The sequence below is a fragment of the Sitodiplosis mosellana genome, unplaced genomic scaffold, assembly GCF_009176505.1.
Source record: "Sitodiplosis mosellana isolate CC-2019 unplaced genomic scaffold, AAFC_SMos_1.0 Smas_scaffold_21, whole genome shotgun sequence".
NCBI lineage: Eukaryota > Metazoa > Arthropoda > Insecta > Diptera > Cecidomyiidae > Sitodiplosis > Sitodiplosis mosellana.
The window spans coordinates 341,158-355,010 of NW_022595263.1; the positions used below are offsets into that span (position 1 = coordinate 341,158).

Below are 13,853 nucleotides of genomic sequence, written 5' to 3' on the forward strand. Positions count from 1 at the left end.
CCATTTTAATGGATTGCTTTATTTTTGTTTCGTATCTGTGTATTGAGTGACGAAAGTCTCATTTTCATTTCAACCGCATCAATTGTATACTTTACATTCATTGGATGCAGACGTAGGAAAGCATAGCGTAGGAAGACGTAGGGTCAGAAAAAACTAACAGCTGAAGAAAATACTCCACTTTTCAGAACAAATTCTGTAGGGTGTAAAACACCTGTCTCAAAACGAAGTCTGCAAAAAATCGGATTTTGGAAATGCCTAGATTCGGAGTGAAACCGAACCAATTCTCGCTAAACGACAAGCGATTTTTATTTTAAAGTGTTCATGTATAGGTTGAAGGTGTTACCTCCTTGGTAAATTGTTTGAGGTTCTCTTCATGGGAAATACTTACTGTTCAAATTTTGCATCACATAGTTGAATTGGAAAAATGTAGATTTTTCCCTCTTAACTAAATATTTTCATCATAGGTATTTGCATAAATGAAATGGCTGATTTCGAATGATACTATTTGCATTACACATGCAAGTATTGAAATTCATATTTCAATGTGGTTAGAAAATTGATGATATCAAAATTATTTAGATTAAACATGCAGTTAAATATGTTTGTAACATGAATAAGACGAGTGATAAAATAATGCTAGTTTTATTTCGATTCAAAATTTAAGGTCTCGTATGGAAATAAAACGACAAATGTACTCAGATAAATGCACAGATTTATTAGAGAGTTTTCTTTAGAAAAAAAAGTATTTTACAACAAATAAGTGTACAACGGAATGTGAAGCTGTTGTGGGTTCTGTGATAAAGATGAGTATAATTGGCACTTAGGTTTATTTATCTCAATTGCTCTTAAATATCATTTATGTTAGACTATAATGAGACAAATGAACGTCATTTTTCATCAACAATAACTTATTGTAAGAACATAATAGGCGTATTTATTACTTTTGCGCCTCATATCGTGTGTTTTGTACTCGATTTTTTTTATGGTGTTGTCGTCGTTTGTGGATTGTTGGCATCCGGAGCCGTTAAATTTAATTTTTTGTCAACCGATTTGGCCCAATATTCTAGATCTTTGTTCGGTACAGGATAAGCATATAGAAATAGCGACGGGTGAATGTTCGCGAATGAGAATTCGGCCTCGGGTACTGGAGTAACTGAAGCAAAATTTGCTTCAGTTGTGCAGTTCTCTTTGCAATCTGGTGAAACAGTGGTCGGCACTTCACTGGGGAACGGAGCTAGAGGAACTGACGGAACATCAGGATTAATTGGGAAAGATGGACTGTATTGTGGGTTTGTTTGTGGGTTTTGAGAAGGTGTTTGCAAGGTTTGTTGTGGCGTCTGTGGGGGAGTTTGTGAGTTTTCACTAATTGATGGCATTTGACCATTTTGCTGCGGACTGTCGTAGTGATGGTAGATGTGTTGTGTTGATTGTGAATGCGAATTGTATCCATTGCCACCTCCCAAAGCTCTAGCCAATTGATAACCAGCCAAACCCGTTAGAGCATATCCAGCAACACCACCTAAAAGACTTGGTTTTTGTTGTTGCATATATATTGGTTGAACTCCCATACCACCCATTCCACCCATTCCACCCATACCACCCATCCCACCCATCATACCTCCTCCCATCATTCCACCATAGCCTCCATAGTTTGGCATACCTCCATATCCGCCTGAATGATATCCACCATAATTTGGCGGTGGTTGTGCGTATCCTCCATGACTGGCCCCTCCATAATGCCCATTGTTTCCATAATGACTATTATGACTGTTTGTATTCCATCCATAGCTTGGTGCCGATTGATGATTTAAATTCGAACCACTGTTTACGCCCGAGTAGCCTGGTTGTTGTGGATATTTTCCATGGCCCATTGCAGTTGAATAACTCGGCGGTGCAGCACCATGACTTGAATAGACTGGTGGTGCAGCATTTAGGCTTGTTTTTCCTGCACTGGGACCGGCAGAGTAAGCTGGTGGCGGTCCCTGTGGCGCCGATGCTGCATGAGATGCATGTGCGGTATGCGTTTGTTTCGGTGCTGGAGCTGGTGCTTTTGGTGTTTCTGCTAAATGACCACGTCGACGAACACTTAAATTACTGTTACTTTTCGGTCGACTTCGACCAAATCCAAACGAACGTTTTGGTTCACCAACACTCAAATCTATGTTTACCACCAGTAAGATTAAAAACAGAACCAAACAATTGGCTTGCATTTTGAAGCACAAATTCCTAAACAATATTCAGTTTGAAAAAACAAATTCACTTCTCAAGACTTAGTTTTCGTGATGAATCGCTCCGAAGATGATCTTTGACTGAATACATCGTCAATGAAACAAATTCGATAGAACTTATTTATGTACTGCCGCGCTACTTAACTTCAATTATTATTCTATTAAACTCAATTTAGTGTCGAGTTTTTTCCTCGTCGAAAGAAATCAACACGTCTTCGGTCGTATGACGAGTCGTCTTGCATGATCATCTCGCCGATTTGCGTCTACAGTTCACTTACTCAATTTAAACAGCGTTGACAATGTGGCAAACGTACATTCATCTGCTTGTAACAAGCAAAGTTATTTATTATATCACAAAAATGCGAAATGATAAATATGTCCCAACGTACCCAAAACAACGTACAATTTGTTTCTTCTCTGCATTGACAACAGCACCGTCCGTCGATTAGAAGGTTCACTTATTTTGAAATAAGATAATTTTGCAATTGAATATCATTGGCCGCAATATTAAATAACCTACGTCGGTAGATATTCTGTACGTTGACGATAACAAATTACGACAAATTTATCATCTTTCTGGGTTCTAGATGGATCACATAGCATCACAGAAAATCTCGTTTATTAAAAAAATGAACAAACGACACTTTTCTAGTTTCTATACAGTCAACATTGCACTTTGAAAATAATCATTGGTGTTATCGACTCATGTAGATATGTTGTGATTGCTAGGCCGTCTGAGCACGACGGATTGATCGTTTCATAGCAGAAAGTTGAAAATTCAGAGAGAAGATTTGAAAAAATGAGTACTGGGTAGGAAAGAGATGAAAGCCGGGCATTTCTCCTGTTCGTTTCTTAGCGTAAGATTGAAATGAAACACGGTATGTATACGTTATTGCTGATTACATCATCACATTACAAACTGAAACATCTAGTTTATTCGTCTTTTGGATATTTAACGCCGATTTGTTTCCGGATTTCATCCTCGATGTGGGCGATCAACAAGCTTTCGTTATGTGTGACATTTTTGCTTTCCAATTTGCCATCACGAATGCATTTGCGTACTTCTTCGGCCTCGTACCTCAAGCCGCAACTATTCGTGGAATTAAACTGGTATTTTGCCTTCGACAATGGCCACGATATCTCCGCTCCATCAACTATTATTGAAGTCGGACACCAGAATGTGGGAACCTGAAAGAAAGAAAATGGTTTGTTTTAATTTATTCTGTTATTCTTATCACGAACAAACTCTGTGCAATTCTACCGTAATTTGGCCTCTTGTTCCACTAATTTTAGCTGTATTGCTCAACGTGTTCAAAGCACTAGTTTTGATTTTGCCCACTTTATTGTCACCATAATTAATTTCGGCTGCAACTTCGTCGTCGACACCCTCATCGTTCAATTTTCCTGTTGCCGTGATGGATATTGGCACTTGCTTGAATACCCATTGACAAAGCTGGATGGCATAAACACCTAGATCCAAAACGGTTCCACCACCCAAGTCCTTTTTCCTGTCAAATGAAAAGAAAAACACCATGAACAATAACATCGTATTTCAGTTTTAATGTGTGTCATTACACTTACGCAACTCGATCTTTATTTTCAGACTGGCAAATCCAAATTCAACTTCAACAGATGTAACTTCACCGAGCACTCCGTCTTCAATTTGTTTTCGAATGTACTGATAGCTGGGAAAGAGACGTGACCAAATCGCTTCCATCAAAAATAATTTGCTTTCTTTAGCCAATGTAATCAGTTTATGCGCTTGTTTTTCATTGATGCATAATGGTTTTTCGACTAAAACATTCTTTCCATGTTCCAGCATCAATGTGGCCACCTCAAAGTGCTGTGGATTCAGCGTGCCAATGTAAACAACCTCGACATTTGGATCTTGAGCCAGTTCGACATAACTCCCATAGGCTTGTACAATATTGAACTTCTTGGCAAATTCTTCAGCTCGACTGAGGTCACGAGCAGCAACCGCAACAACTTTATGATCATCTTGATTGAGCGTACTCAAAGAGTTGGCGAAATCATGCGAAATTCTCCCAGCGGCTGCTATCCCCCATTTCAATGCCATTTTGATGTGCACCACTGTGCGAATCAATCTTTACTGAAGTCAAAATAAAATGATCGTTTTATATAATGATCTAATCGATGTAATTTTACTATACTCTCTGAATCAACAGTTTGAAAGAAATAACCGATTATGTAAATGATCATCTTCATGAGTTTTCTCATTTTTTCCCGAAACATCTGGCGATAATATATTGGCTAATCAAACTAATGCTTACTTGACGAAATCTAAAAATTTACTTTCAAACACACACTTGACCGAAATACTTGACAATTCAAACTCAAATGACAGTGCGAATAGTTGTCATTCGCCACCGTATGCTTCATTTTATGGGGACCGTTCTTTTTGTTTTCATAATAAACTGAGAGACAGAGACAAATATTTGCCCGATCAAATAAAAAGATAAGAATTTGAATTGATGAAACTTTTCATCGACGGTTCAACTCGATTTGTACATATTAGTTATAACTAATAGGTAAATAAGTAATTACTTGATAATGAAATAGTGAAAATTCCGTAAATACACATTTCTACTTGGTCGATCATTTTTTTTTCAATCGTTTTGGTTTTAAGAGAATAGCAACATTTATTATTGCAACTTGACTTAAATAAAGTTATCAGGCACTTGATTAGCTGTTATTTATTTGTAGGAAAATATTTAATGAAAGAATAAAATGTAAAACATTCATTTCCATTATTTAATCATCTTCTAGGTACTTGACGCCGATTTGCTTCCGGATTTCATCCTCGATATGGGCGATCAACAAGCTTTCGTTGTGTGTCACTTTTTCGCTTTCCTTTTTGCCATCACGAATGCATTTGCGTACTTCTTCAGCTTCGTAGCTCAAACCGCAGCTGTTGATGAAGTTGAATTCATGTTTTGCCTCTGGCAATGGCCACTGTTTCTCGGTTCCATCAATGTCAATGAGTGAAGGTGGGCACCAAAACGATGGAATCTAAATATAATTTTAATAATGGTTCATAATAAATTTATTGGAATTTTGTGTTTTCGCATTATTACCGTGATTTGGCCTTTGGTTCCAACAATTTTGAAAGTGTTGTTCAAAGTTTTTACAGCGCTTGTCTTGATTTTGCCGACTTTATTGTCCCCATAGTTGATTTCGGCCGACATTTCAAGATCGACTCCTTCGTCGTTAAGCGTACCGGTGGCTTTGATAGATTTTGGTGCTTGTTGGAATGCCCATTGGCACGCCTGAATCACATAAACACCCAAATCCAATACTGTTCCACCACCCAAGTCTTTTTTCCTATTGAAAAGTATAAATTTCTCATTAAAATCAATATTAGGAAGAGGAAAAATTCTGAGATCTGACTTACGATAGACGATCGACATCATCTAAACCGCAAAAACCAAATTCAACTTCCACCGATTGGATATCACCCAGCGTTCCATTTTCAATCTGCTTGCGAGCATATTGATAGCTTGGGAAGAAACGTGACCAAATCGCTTCCATCAAAAACAACTTCTTACGTTCGGCATATGTGATGAGTTTGTGGGCTTGTTTTTCGTTGAGGCACAATGGCTTTTCCACCAAAACATGTTTTCCATTTTCAAGCATCAAAGTTGCAACCTCAAAGTGCTGTGGATTCAGCGTGCCAACGTAGACAATTTCAACATTTGGATCCTTAGCTAGTTCCAAATAGCTTCCATATGCTTTTGCAACACCAAACTTCTTGGCAAATTCTTCAGCCCGGCCGAGATCACGAGCGGCAACGGCAACCAATTTGTGATCATATTCGTTTAGTGTATTGACAGCATTTGCAAAATCTTGCGAAATTTTTCCTGCGGCAGCGATTCCCCATTTCAATGTCATTTTTCTCTAATTTTCGCTGTGGATCTCTGTGCAATCGAACCAACTATGAATAGAATCAAATGAAAAATAGTGCTTTATATTTACAATAAACAGTTATCTTATCAAGCGTAAGAAGAGGTAGTCAAATGTTGTCTTCGATTAGATTATATCAAGTGAAAATTGACAAGCGGCACACATTTATAAGTGGTAATAAACGGTGATGTAAATAATCGGAAATTAATTGATCTGTCGTCGTATCATCATGATACGATTTTCACAAGCAAAAATTATGCGACAGTCAAGTATAGATAATGATAACTAGTTATCATCATAAAATGGTTGATTAAATGCTTACTTGATGCAACTCGCAGATTTATTGCTTCCGTAAAATCGTCCGACCCCTCGTTACGCGGCAGATCACAATCAATTGACAGCAGAAATATTCTTTGCTCGACGGCAGCTACGTCTTTTTTTGATTAGGGTGCGTTCCCTTTGTTTTGATAGCAAACATTGGGAGAGGAGAAGCAGATGTTCATTCATTTCATTCGAATGATAAGAGTTCTAATTGTTGTATCAATTTTATTTCAAGTTGAACGTTGTGCAAAATTACGTTTTCGTGGAGTTTGTTTTAGTGAAATATCGGAACTATGCTGATACTTTGTACAAATTGTTCTCTAGTGAAATATCAATTATTAAAAAAATATTCCAAAATAGTCGTTATTAAGAAATACTTTTAAATTTAAATCTCCTCTATTCGATTTATCTCCCAAGTTCATGTCCTCGAACACCAAAACATATATAACTTGAACATATTCATTAAATACATTTATAGCCGGTTTTTTCGATTCCTATACATTTTATACGCATATAGAATAGCACCTCACTTCATTTCCGAGGGTGCGTTCGTGTGCCCATAATGACTCAAGTTCATGAGAATTGGAAAGTTATTTCACATTCCATCGCATTCAGCTTTCCAGTCGAATTATTCGCTTGACATTTGTTATCAACATACACATTGATGCGATGTGTTGTTCACACCTGTGATGAAAACGAGGAACACAACAAAATTCAAAATATTTGCATTGCGCATGCGTTCGATTGTAAGAGGATGAGGGACTTTGACAACTTCAGTTTCAAGTGTACAATTTTTGGGCGAGACGAATAATTTGATTAGACCAAATTTAAAAAAAAAAACTAAAACCAGTTTTTGTAAAACGAAACGTTACCAATCAATATAGTTACCAATCAATATAGTTACCAGTTATGAATTAAAAAAGTTGAACGCACAAGTTTTGAAGTGATTAACGTTGATGAAAATGTTGAAACAAGAGAATTTGGCCGCGAATTTCTGTGGTTTACTAACGCGCCACTATAACTACCGAAAAACAGCAATCGAATGGCGGATTTTGGGCCAAGAGCAGGATGGTTCGATGATTGCATCGTGGATTTCATTATCGGTTAATGAAACGCCCATCGAACGAAGTCACATCGGTCTGTACAATCCTGTCGAAAAGCAATTCAAAATACTGCACTCATTCGAGAAACGAGAGAATTGTATACAAGCCTCAGTCAATAACAGTCACACATTGTTGACGTATGTCTTGAAAGGATCTCGCACTAAACCGTCAACCAATGACATAGCAACAGTATCCGAATTTGTGTACATGCCATTCATCGTTGACGTAAAAACCGATAATGATGCATCATCGAAGTGTGTGCGAAAGTGTCTGATGCCCGAGGGATCATCCAAACAGGTGATGGCACAATTTCTGTGGCAGAAAAAATCGATATTCGAAAAAACATTCGAAGATAAATTGCTGATGTTCATTCATGACGACTGCATTACACTGCTGAAAACTAAATTGGCCAAATTACCGGACACCAATGAAATTGACCTGAAAAATACCAACAGTTGGCAATTGGATACGGATTCAATCACACGTGAAGTGATTGTCAAACATTTTATATGGGCACAATGGGATCCAATTACACAGGCCTTGTTCTACATTCACTTGAAGCCAACAGTAAAGAGCTCGCTTGAAAAAGAAGATGACAGAGCTAAAGAAAGCGATACATCGACAACAACAACACTATCGGCACATCAGTTTCACGAGAATTTACCCAGAGAGACTGTGGTATAACAATCTTTTCGATTTTTTCTGTTTTTTCCCTGCCTATCAAACATTGCTACATCAATTAAAAAAAATCTCTTTGTTTCAGATGAACATTCCATTGAATTTGCCAAACATTCCCTTGACATCCTCAGTACCCGTCTATGATGATGACACAGTACCGCTTCGTATTCATGATTCATCGTTGAATTTGATCATCGTCACCGATGAATCGGGAATGTTATTCGTGTGCCATTACTGTATCTACCAGCCAATCAATTTGCCTGTAGACGAGGAACTAGACTCGGCTATAGTTTCGCCGAGTGAGAGCGAGTTAAAACATGACATTGAACCGACAAAAGTGGAACCCATTCAGGCAGCGACCGTTCATTTCAGTTATTCTGTAACACTGTTGCACCAAAACTGCATAATCCATTGTGCCATCCCAGGAATACCGTTGGAAAAGGCCAAATATATGAAACCAACATTCACAATTCATGGCGATCATCATCTTCTTGTTTACCAAGCCGATATCTTTTGTCATTTGCTCGATGTCGGTTTGACACACGAGCCATGCTGTCACATTGTTTGTGCTCCGAATTTCAACTCACAAACCGAACAGAGTCTCACACATTTGGTGCCATGCTTGAAGTGGGGATCCATTGCATATGACACGATCACTTTGAATTTGGTTTCAATCAACGTTCCAAAATCCCATTTGATTGATGCGTTCAAAACGGATAAATCGATCGACAATCGCTTGAGCATTTTGCACTATTTCCTCGTTCACTCGAATGATATGGATATTTTATCGGAAGTAAGTTTCATTCTATTTTTCTGGTGATTCGTTGTTTAATGTTTTTCTTGAATGAATTCAAATGTTATTTTTCATCTTTGTGTGCATTTCCAGCTCATCGCAATAATAATGGAAGTGGCAGCTAGTTTGGATACAGTTCCACTGTTGAAAGAAGCGTTCATTGCCGGTGCGTATGCATCAACAATGAAAAGTTTACCAAAGGATGCTCTACCATTGGCTCGACTGTTACCATTAACTTCGTGCAATACGAAGAAACCATTACACGCCAAAATCAACAATCTGTCTAATGGAATATCGCATGAAATCCTCCATAGTACAACTATGATGTTGTTATCACCGCAACAACGTCTATCCCCATTCAAGGTCGATATCTGGACGAAGCTTTGGGAGCGTTTGAATGATATAAATAAAACGCAGCCTCGATTTTCTCCCGAGATCGTAGTTGAAAAACTGATGTATTCATTGGCTTGCTATCAACCGGAAGCACTATCACGTTGCACAACACCAATGTCCCCGGGTTGTCCATTATCACCGATGAATTTCATCGATTACGGATCTCGCCGCTTGAGCTCGAATAATGTGCTGCCATTTTTAGAGCTGGAAACATGCACTGCATCGAAACAAGAGCATGTCATTTCAGTGGTGAGTAAAGTCACACAAGGAAAAAGAAGGAGAAAATCCCCGTTCAACATCGTGCTCTTTCTTTTCAGAATCTTCGAGAACTGAGTGTCTACTTGGTAAAGCATACAGCAAAGCAAAACACTGGGTTTCGTTGGTTGAAGGACGCACACATCGTTCAGGCTCCAAGTCATGTCAACACTGTTGCATCGCAATATGCAGCTGCTCAATTAGAACTGTCTCGCGCTCTCTGCGTTTTCGTCTGTCGTGCTGCTGGCGTTGACGCCCGGTTTGCACCATGCCGCGGCTTCACATTAATGTAAGACTACATTTGAACACGACGATGATAACAATGTCTCAATAAAATTTGATTTTAATTAAATTGCTTTGACTTTCAGTGACACTCTTCCATCTAATCAGCTAAGGAAACTATTCATGATCTTGGAGCGCTTTTTCAGTGCGATTGAATCAATTGCGTTCCCATTGCCACAAGGTTTTTCAGCATTTTTCGCATATTTGGGTTATCATGCACTTGATTTTAAAACATTTCTGCAGTACGTAGACCACAATGTCTTCGAATTACAAATTGACGTTCTCAACGGGATCTTCAAAGGTTTTTCTATCAATTTCTTTGATATTTCTTGAAACAAAAAATCGAATTTCTTAAAAACATGATCAAATTGTTCATTGACAGCAATCGGCAGCGATTCGGCAAAAGCGGCGGAAAGGAAGCATTTAATATTATCGAAAGTTCCGCGTTCACGTTCTTATCGAATTTTGAAAAATCTCAATGATTCTCGTACGCTGCGTGTATTGGGTCGAGATCATGCGAATGCGATTTTGTCGGGCGTCAACAGTGCAAATTCCAGAAAAAATTCCAAAACTATGTCAATCGGTAAGATTCCTCATAACAATCACTTTCATCTCAATTCATTGCACGTTTTATCATTCAAAATCACTTTCATTTTGGTTTTCAAGTTGCCAAACATTCAAATAGCTCATACTATGTGCTGATAAACGACGCTGATTCAATGCATAGTATCGAATCGGAAATGAGCTGCGGTTCTGTAGACAAATTTCAAATCGATTCAAACCCTTCGAAATTTTGCAGATGTTTTGTTGAAGTTATTTTGTTCATTTTTGTTATATTCATTTTCATTGTGGTGGTTTTTGTTGTTATTTTTCAACATTCATTTCTACTTTGGATTAGAAATTATTAGCCACATTTATTTATCGTCTCGTTCCATATGTTATCAACATACTAAATCCTCATTCACATGTAAATAATCACTTTATTTAACGGAAATAAATTTTCGGCCATTATCATTTCAACCATTTTCTTCTTATTTTATCATTGACAGAAGATTTTCAAAATGATTTTATGAATGCAATTATTGTATTGGGTTTGATTTTTTCTAGGTCGACAAAAGGAAGATGAGAAATTCTCCCCATTGGATACATTCCTTGATTTGCTAACGGCCAAAGCAAGTCTCAACGAACTTGATTTCAATCTCCTGATTGAAACTACCATGCGCTCTCTCGAAGAATCACAAGTTTAATTTCCCCTTCAATCATACAAAGTGTTCTATGCCAAATGATTTTATTTAGTCAGTATCGCCACGCAATCGTATTATCCGTACAAATATTCGTTTTGTTTTGCTTTTTTATTGTTTCTGTTAATTTTTACCGCTGTGATGTTACCGAACCAATTACATACCGATTTTTCTTTGAAAATAAACGTACAATTTGCAAATAAAATCATGAGAAAAATCATTTTTTCTTTTTTTTTTAATAAGTCCCGAATAGATTGGGACGATCTACATCAAAGCACCATGAAGTTTGCGGCTGAGTATGTTAACCCATTTTCTACCAGGGTGCAAAAGTGGGTTTGAAATGAGTAACCAATAGTCTATCTAGCATAATTTTCCTCTGGAAACTCCGAAAAAACTGTCATATGGAAAAATTTTGTTTGCAGTTTTTACGGAAAATCGATTTTCCGGAAAACCATATTTTTGTAGGCTCACAAACCGATCAATCAAAAACCGTTATGCCCTATTTAAAAATATTAACTTTAAGTCTATTTAGAGTTGTTTTGGCATGAAAAAATGAAAAAAAAGTCAGATGGAAAATTCGTCTTGTAGTTTTCCAGAAATGCCCCGGAAAATTTTTGTTCGATTTTTCGAACATTGCTCATTAGCCCGGGATTCTTTATTATCTCCAAATCCACCCTGGGCTTCCCTAAGTACCTCCTGAACATAGGCCCAGAGGACTTACACATTTTGAAAAATAATGTTCAACACTTGCTTTTTGAGTATATGTCTGTTATTCTTGCCTATCTCTAGGTCAAGATATAAATAGGGATGGCCTTTGTTCGAAAAATCGAACGCTGGTAGAAAATGGGTTAATTTTCTCATTGGATTCGTTTGTAATATTTCGTATTAAAGGATTGATAATAAAAAATTAAATTAAATAGAAACCAGAAATGTTTGCTTGTTCACATTTCATAAGAGCTAAATCTAGAAAAACCATCAGATACGTTAACCCAATTACTGTAGATAGCCATGTTTCAAGTATCAAAACTTAAAATAACCCTAATCTCGACAGTTGATATAATAATGCATACAAATGCATACTTGAGTCAAATATTATTTTACACGTGCCAATCTTTTCAAATTTAGCGGTAATTTCATACTACATTGACAGTTTGCACTGCAATCATTCCCTTAGTGGATGAACTGACTTATCAGAAGTATGTTTTGACATTTCACAATTCAGTGTAATCAAGTTACTTGATGTAATCAATAACATTCAACTTTTTGAATGATTTGATAATACCATATCACTAGTATCATGATAAAATGTTCAGTTTATTGTTTTCATTGATTGAATTAGTTGGAATCAAGATGCGTCCAAAGTTGGTTTTATTCGGGAACGTAATTTTGGATTGCACTTTTTGTATTGAACAAAATTCCGGTATTCTGTCAAAATTCGGGTTCGATCCAAATGGATTGGGAGAGTGTTCATCAGAAACACTATCGGATGTGACCAAAGATGCAGACAAAACGTAAGTCAAAATGTTTACACAAAGATATTTTGGTTTGTTTTTTTTTAACAAAATAAATATCGATTTTCCAGCTGTGAGTTTATTTCTTCGCAAACGGGCGGTTCAGCATTGAACACATCGAAAATTTTATCACTTCTCGATGAATCAGAAATAGTGTTTTGTGGAGCAATTGGAAGCGATGTCAATGGTGCTAAAGTAAGAGAGCACCTTGATAAAGCCAATTTAAAAGTACGGTAAGAAATACCAGTACCTGCAATTCCATTGGAAGAATTTCAAACAACATATTATGTAATCATCAATATAATTTTAGACTTCAATCATTCGATAACCATCCAACTGGAACATGCGTTTGTTTAATCAACAAAGACAATCGATGTTGTTATGCAAATATCGGTGCGTCGATTCATTTCGAAAAAGTGTATTTCCAAAGTCAAGATTTAATCGAACATCGTTCTGAGCTCTCGCCAAAAGTGCACACTCAAATTTTCTACATCGAAGGTTTCTTCATAACGGGCCAAAGATTTTCGGTATGTAAATATATCGTTGATGAAGTATGCAAATCTTCAGCTGGTGCAAGAATATTTGCAACAAATTTGAGCGCTGAATACCTCATTGAGAATCATCCGGAACCAATCAAATACCTCGCAGAAAGTGCCTCAATTCTATTCGGGAACCGAGACCAATTCAACAAACTGGCTGAATCGTATCAAATGTTTCGTGCTGAAGATGTTATATCGCATTTAGTCGAAACCAAATCAAAAGCAATTAAAGACAAAATAATCGTTTGTACACAGGGAGCTGGGTGTGTTTTATACTCATCAAGCTCTCAGATGCTTGTAAACAAAGAATTCCACTTTGATCCGGTGCTAAAGGAGAGAATAATCGATACAACTGGGTGCGGTGATGCTTTCGTAGCTGGATTCTTCTACGCCTATCTGAGAAATAAATCAATTGTCAACTGCGTTGCCAAGGGAGTCGAAGTGGCTCTGAAAAAAATTACCTCGGTCGGCGGCACAATAACAAGATAGTAGTAATTCCCGTTTTCAATTGAAACATTGTTGAATACGTAACATGAAATAAAACAAATGATTTTTAGTGACTTATTTTTTTCTTGAATATTCTATTTT

The 13,853-nt window shown here is 37.2% G+C and overlaps 5 protein-coding genes across 6 annotated transcripts; 2 read left to right on the forward strand and 3 right to left on the reverse strand.

Moving 5' to 3' along the window:
- Nucleotides 1–694: 694 nt before the first annotated feature.
- Nucleotides 695–2,509, reverse strand: LOC129568688 (protein pygopus-like). Its single transcript, XM_055446912.1, has one exon. The coding sequence runs from the start codon at nt 2,208–2,210 to the stop codon at nt 981–983; it is 1,230 nt and encodes a 409-aa protein (XP_055302887.1). The 5' UTR covers nt 2,211–2,509; the 3' UTR covers nt 695–980.
- Nucleotides 2,510–3,113: 604 nt separating this feature from the next.
- LOC129568690 (trans-1,2-dihydrobenzene-1,2-diol dehydrogenase-like) lies at nt 3,114–4,320 on the reverse strand. The gene is made up of 3 exons (XM_055446915.1): nt 3,815–4,320; nt 3,490–3,736; nt 3,114–3,416 (listed from the first exon to the last, which is right to left on the reverse strand). The coding sequence occupies exons 1-3, from the start codon at nt 4,303–4,305 to the stop codon at nt 3,162–3,164; spliced, it is 993 nt and encodes a 330-aa protein (XP_055302890.1). The 5' UTR covers nt 4,306–4,320; the 3' UTR covers nt 3,114–3,161.
- Nucleotides 4,321–4,361: 41 nt separating this feature from the next.
- LOC129568689 (trans-1,2-dihydrobenzene-1,2-diol dehydrogenase-like) lies at nt 4,362–6,594 on the reverse strand. Its single transcript, XM_055446913.1, has 4 exons — nt 6,472–6,594; nt 5,641–6,180; nt 5,324–5,570; nt 4,362–5,258 (listed from the first exon to the last, which is right to left on the reverse strand). The coding sequence occupies exons 2-4, from the start codon at nt 6,135–6,137 to the stop codon at nt 5,001–5,003; spliced, it is 1,002 nt and encodes a 333-aa protein (XP_055302888.1). The 5' UTR covers nt 6,138–6,180; nt 6,472–6,594; the 3' UTR covers nt 4,362–5,000.
- Nucleotides 6,565–11,420, forward strand: LOC129568687 (protein pigeon). Of its 2 annotated transcripts, none has more exons than XM_055446911.1 (7): nt 6,565–8,251; nt 8,337–9,044; nt 9,138–9,686; nt 9,755–9,981; nt 10,061–10,275; nt 10,357–10,557; nt 11,082–11,420. In XM_055446911.1, the coding sequence occupies exons 1-7, from the start codon at nt 7,427–7,429 to the stop codon at nt 11,219–11,221; spliced, it is 2,865 nt and encodes a 954-aa protein (XP_055302886.1). In that variant the 5' UTR covers nt 6,565–7,426; the 3' UTR covers nt 11,222–11,420. The 2 variants fall into 2 exon arrangements, with proteins under 2 accessions (XP_055302886.1, XP_055302885.1); XM_055446910.1 differs by lacking the exon at nt 11,082–11,420 and adding an exon at nt 10,641–10,994 and having other exon boundaries at nt 6,612–8,251.
- A 1,006-nt stretch (nt 11,421–12,426) lies between these two features.
- On the forward strand, nt 12,427–13,849 carry LOC129568605 (adenosine kinase). The gene is made up of 3 exons (XM_055446696.1): nt 12,427–12,726; nt 12,798–12,959; nt 13,037–13,849. Exons 1-3 carry the CDS (start codon nt 12,521–12,523, stop codon nt 13,752–13,754), a joined length of 1,086 nt encoding a protein of 361 aa, XP_055302671.1. The 5' UTR covers nt 12,427–12,520; the 3' UTR covers nt 13,755–13,849.
- Nucleotides 13,850–13,853: the final 4 nt, after the last annotated feature.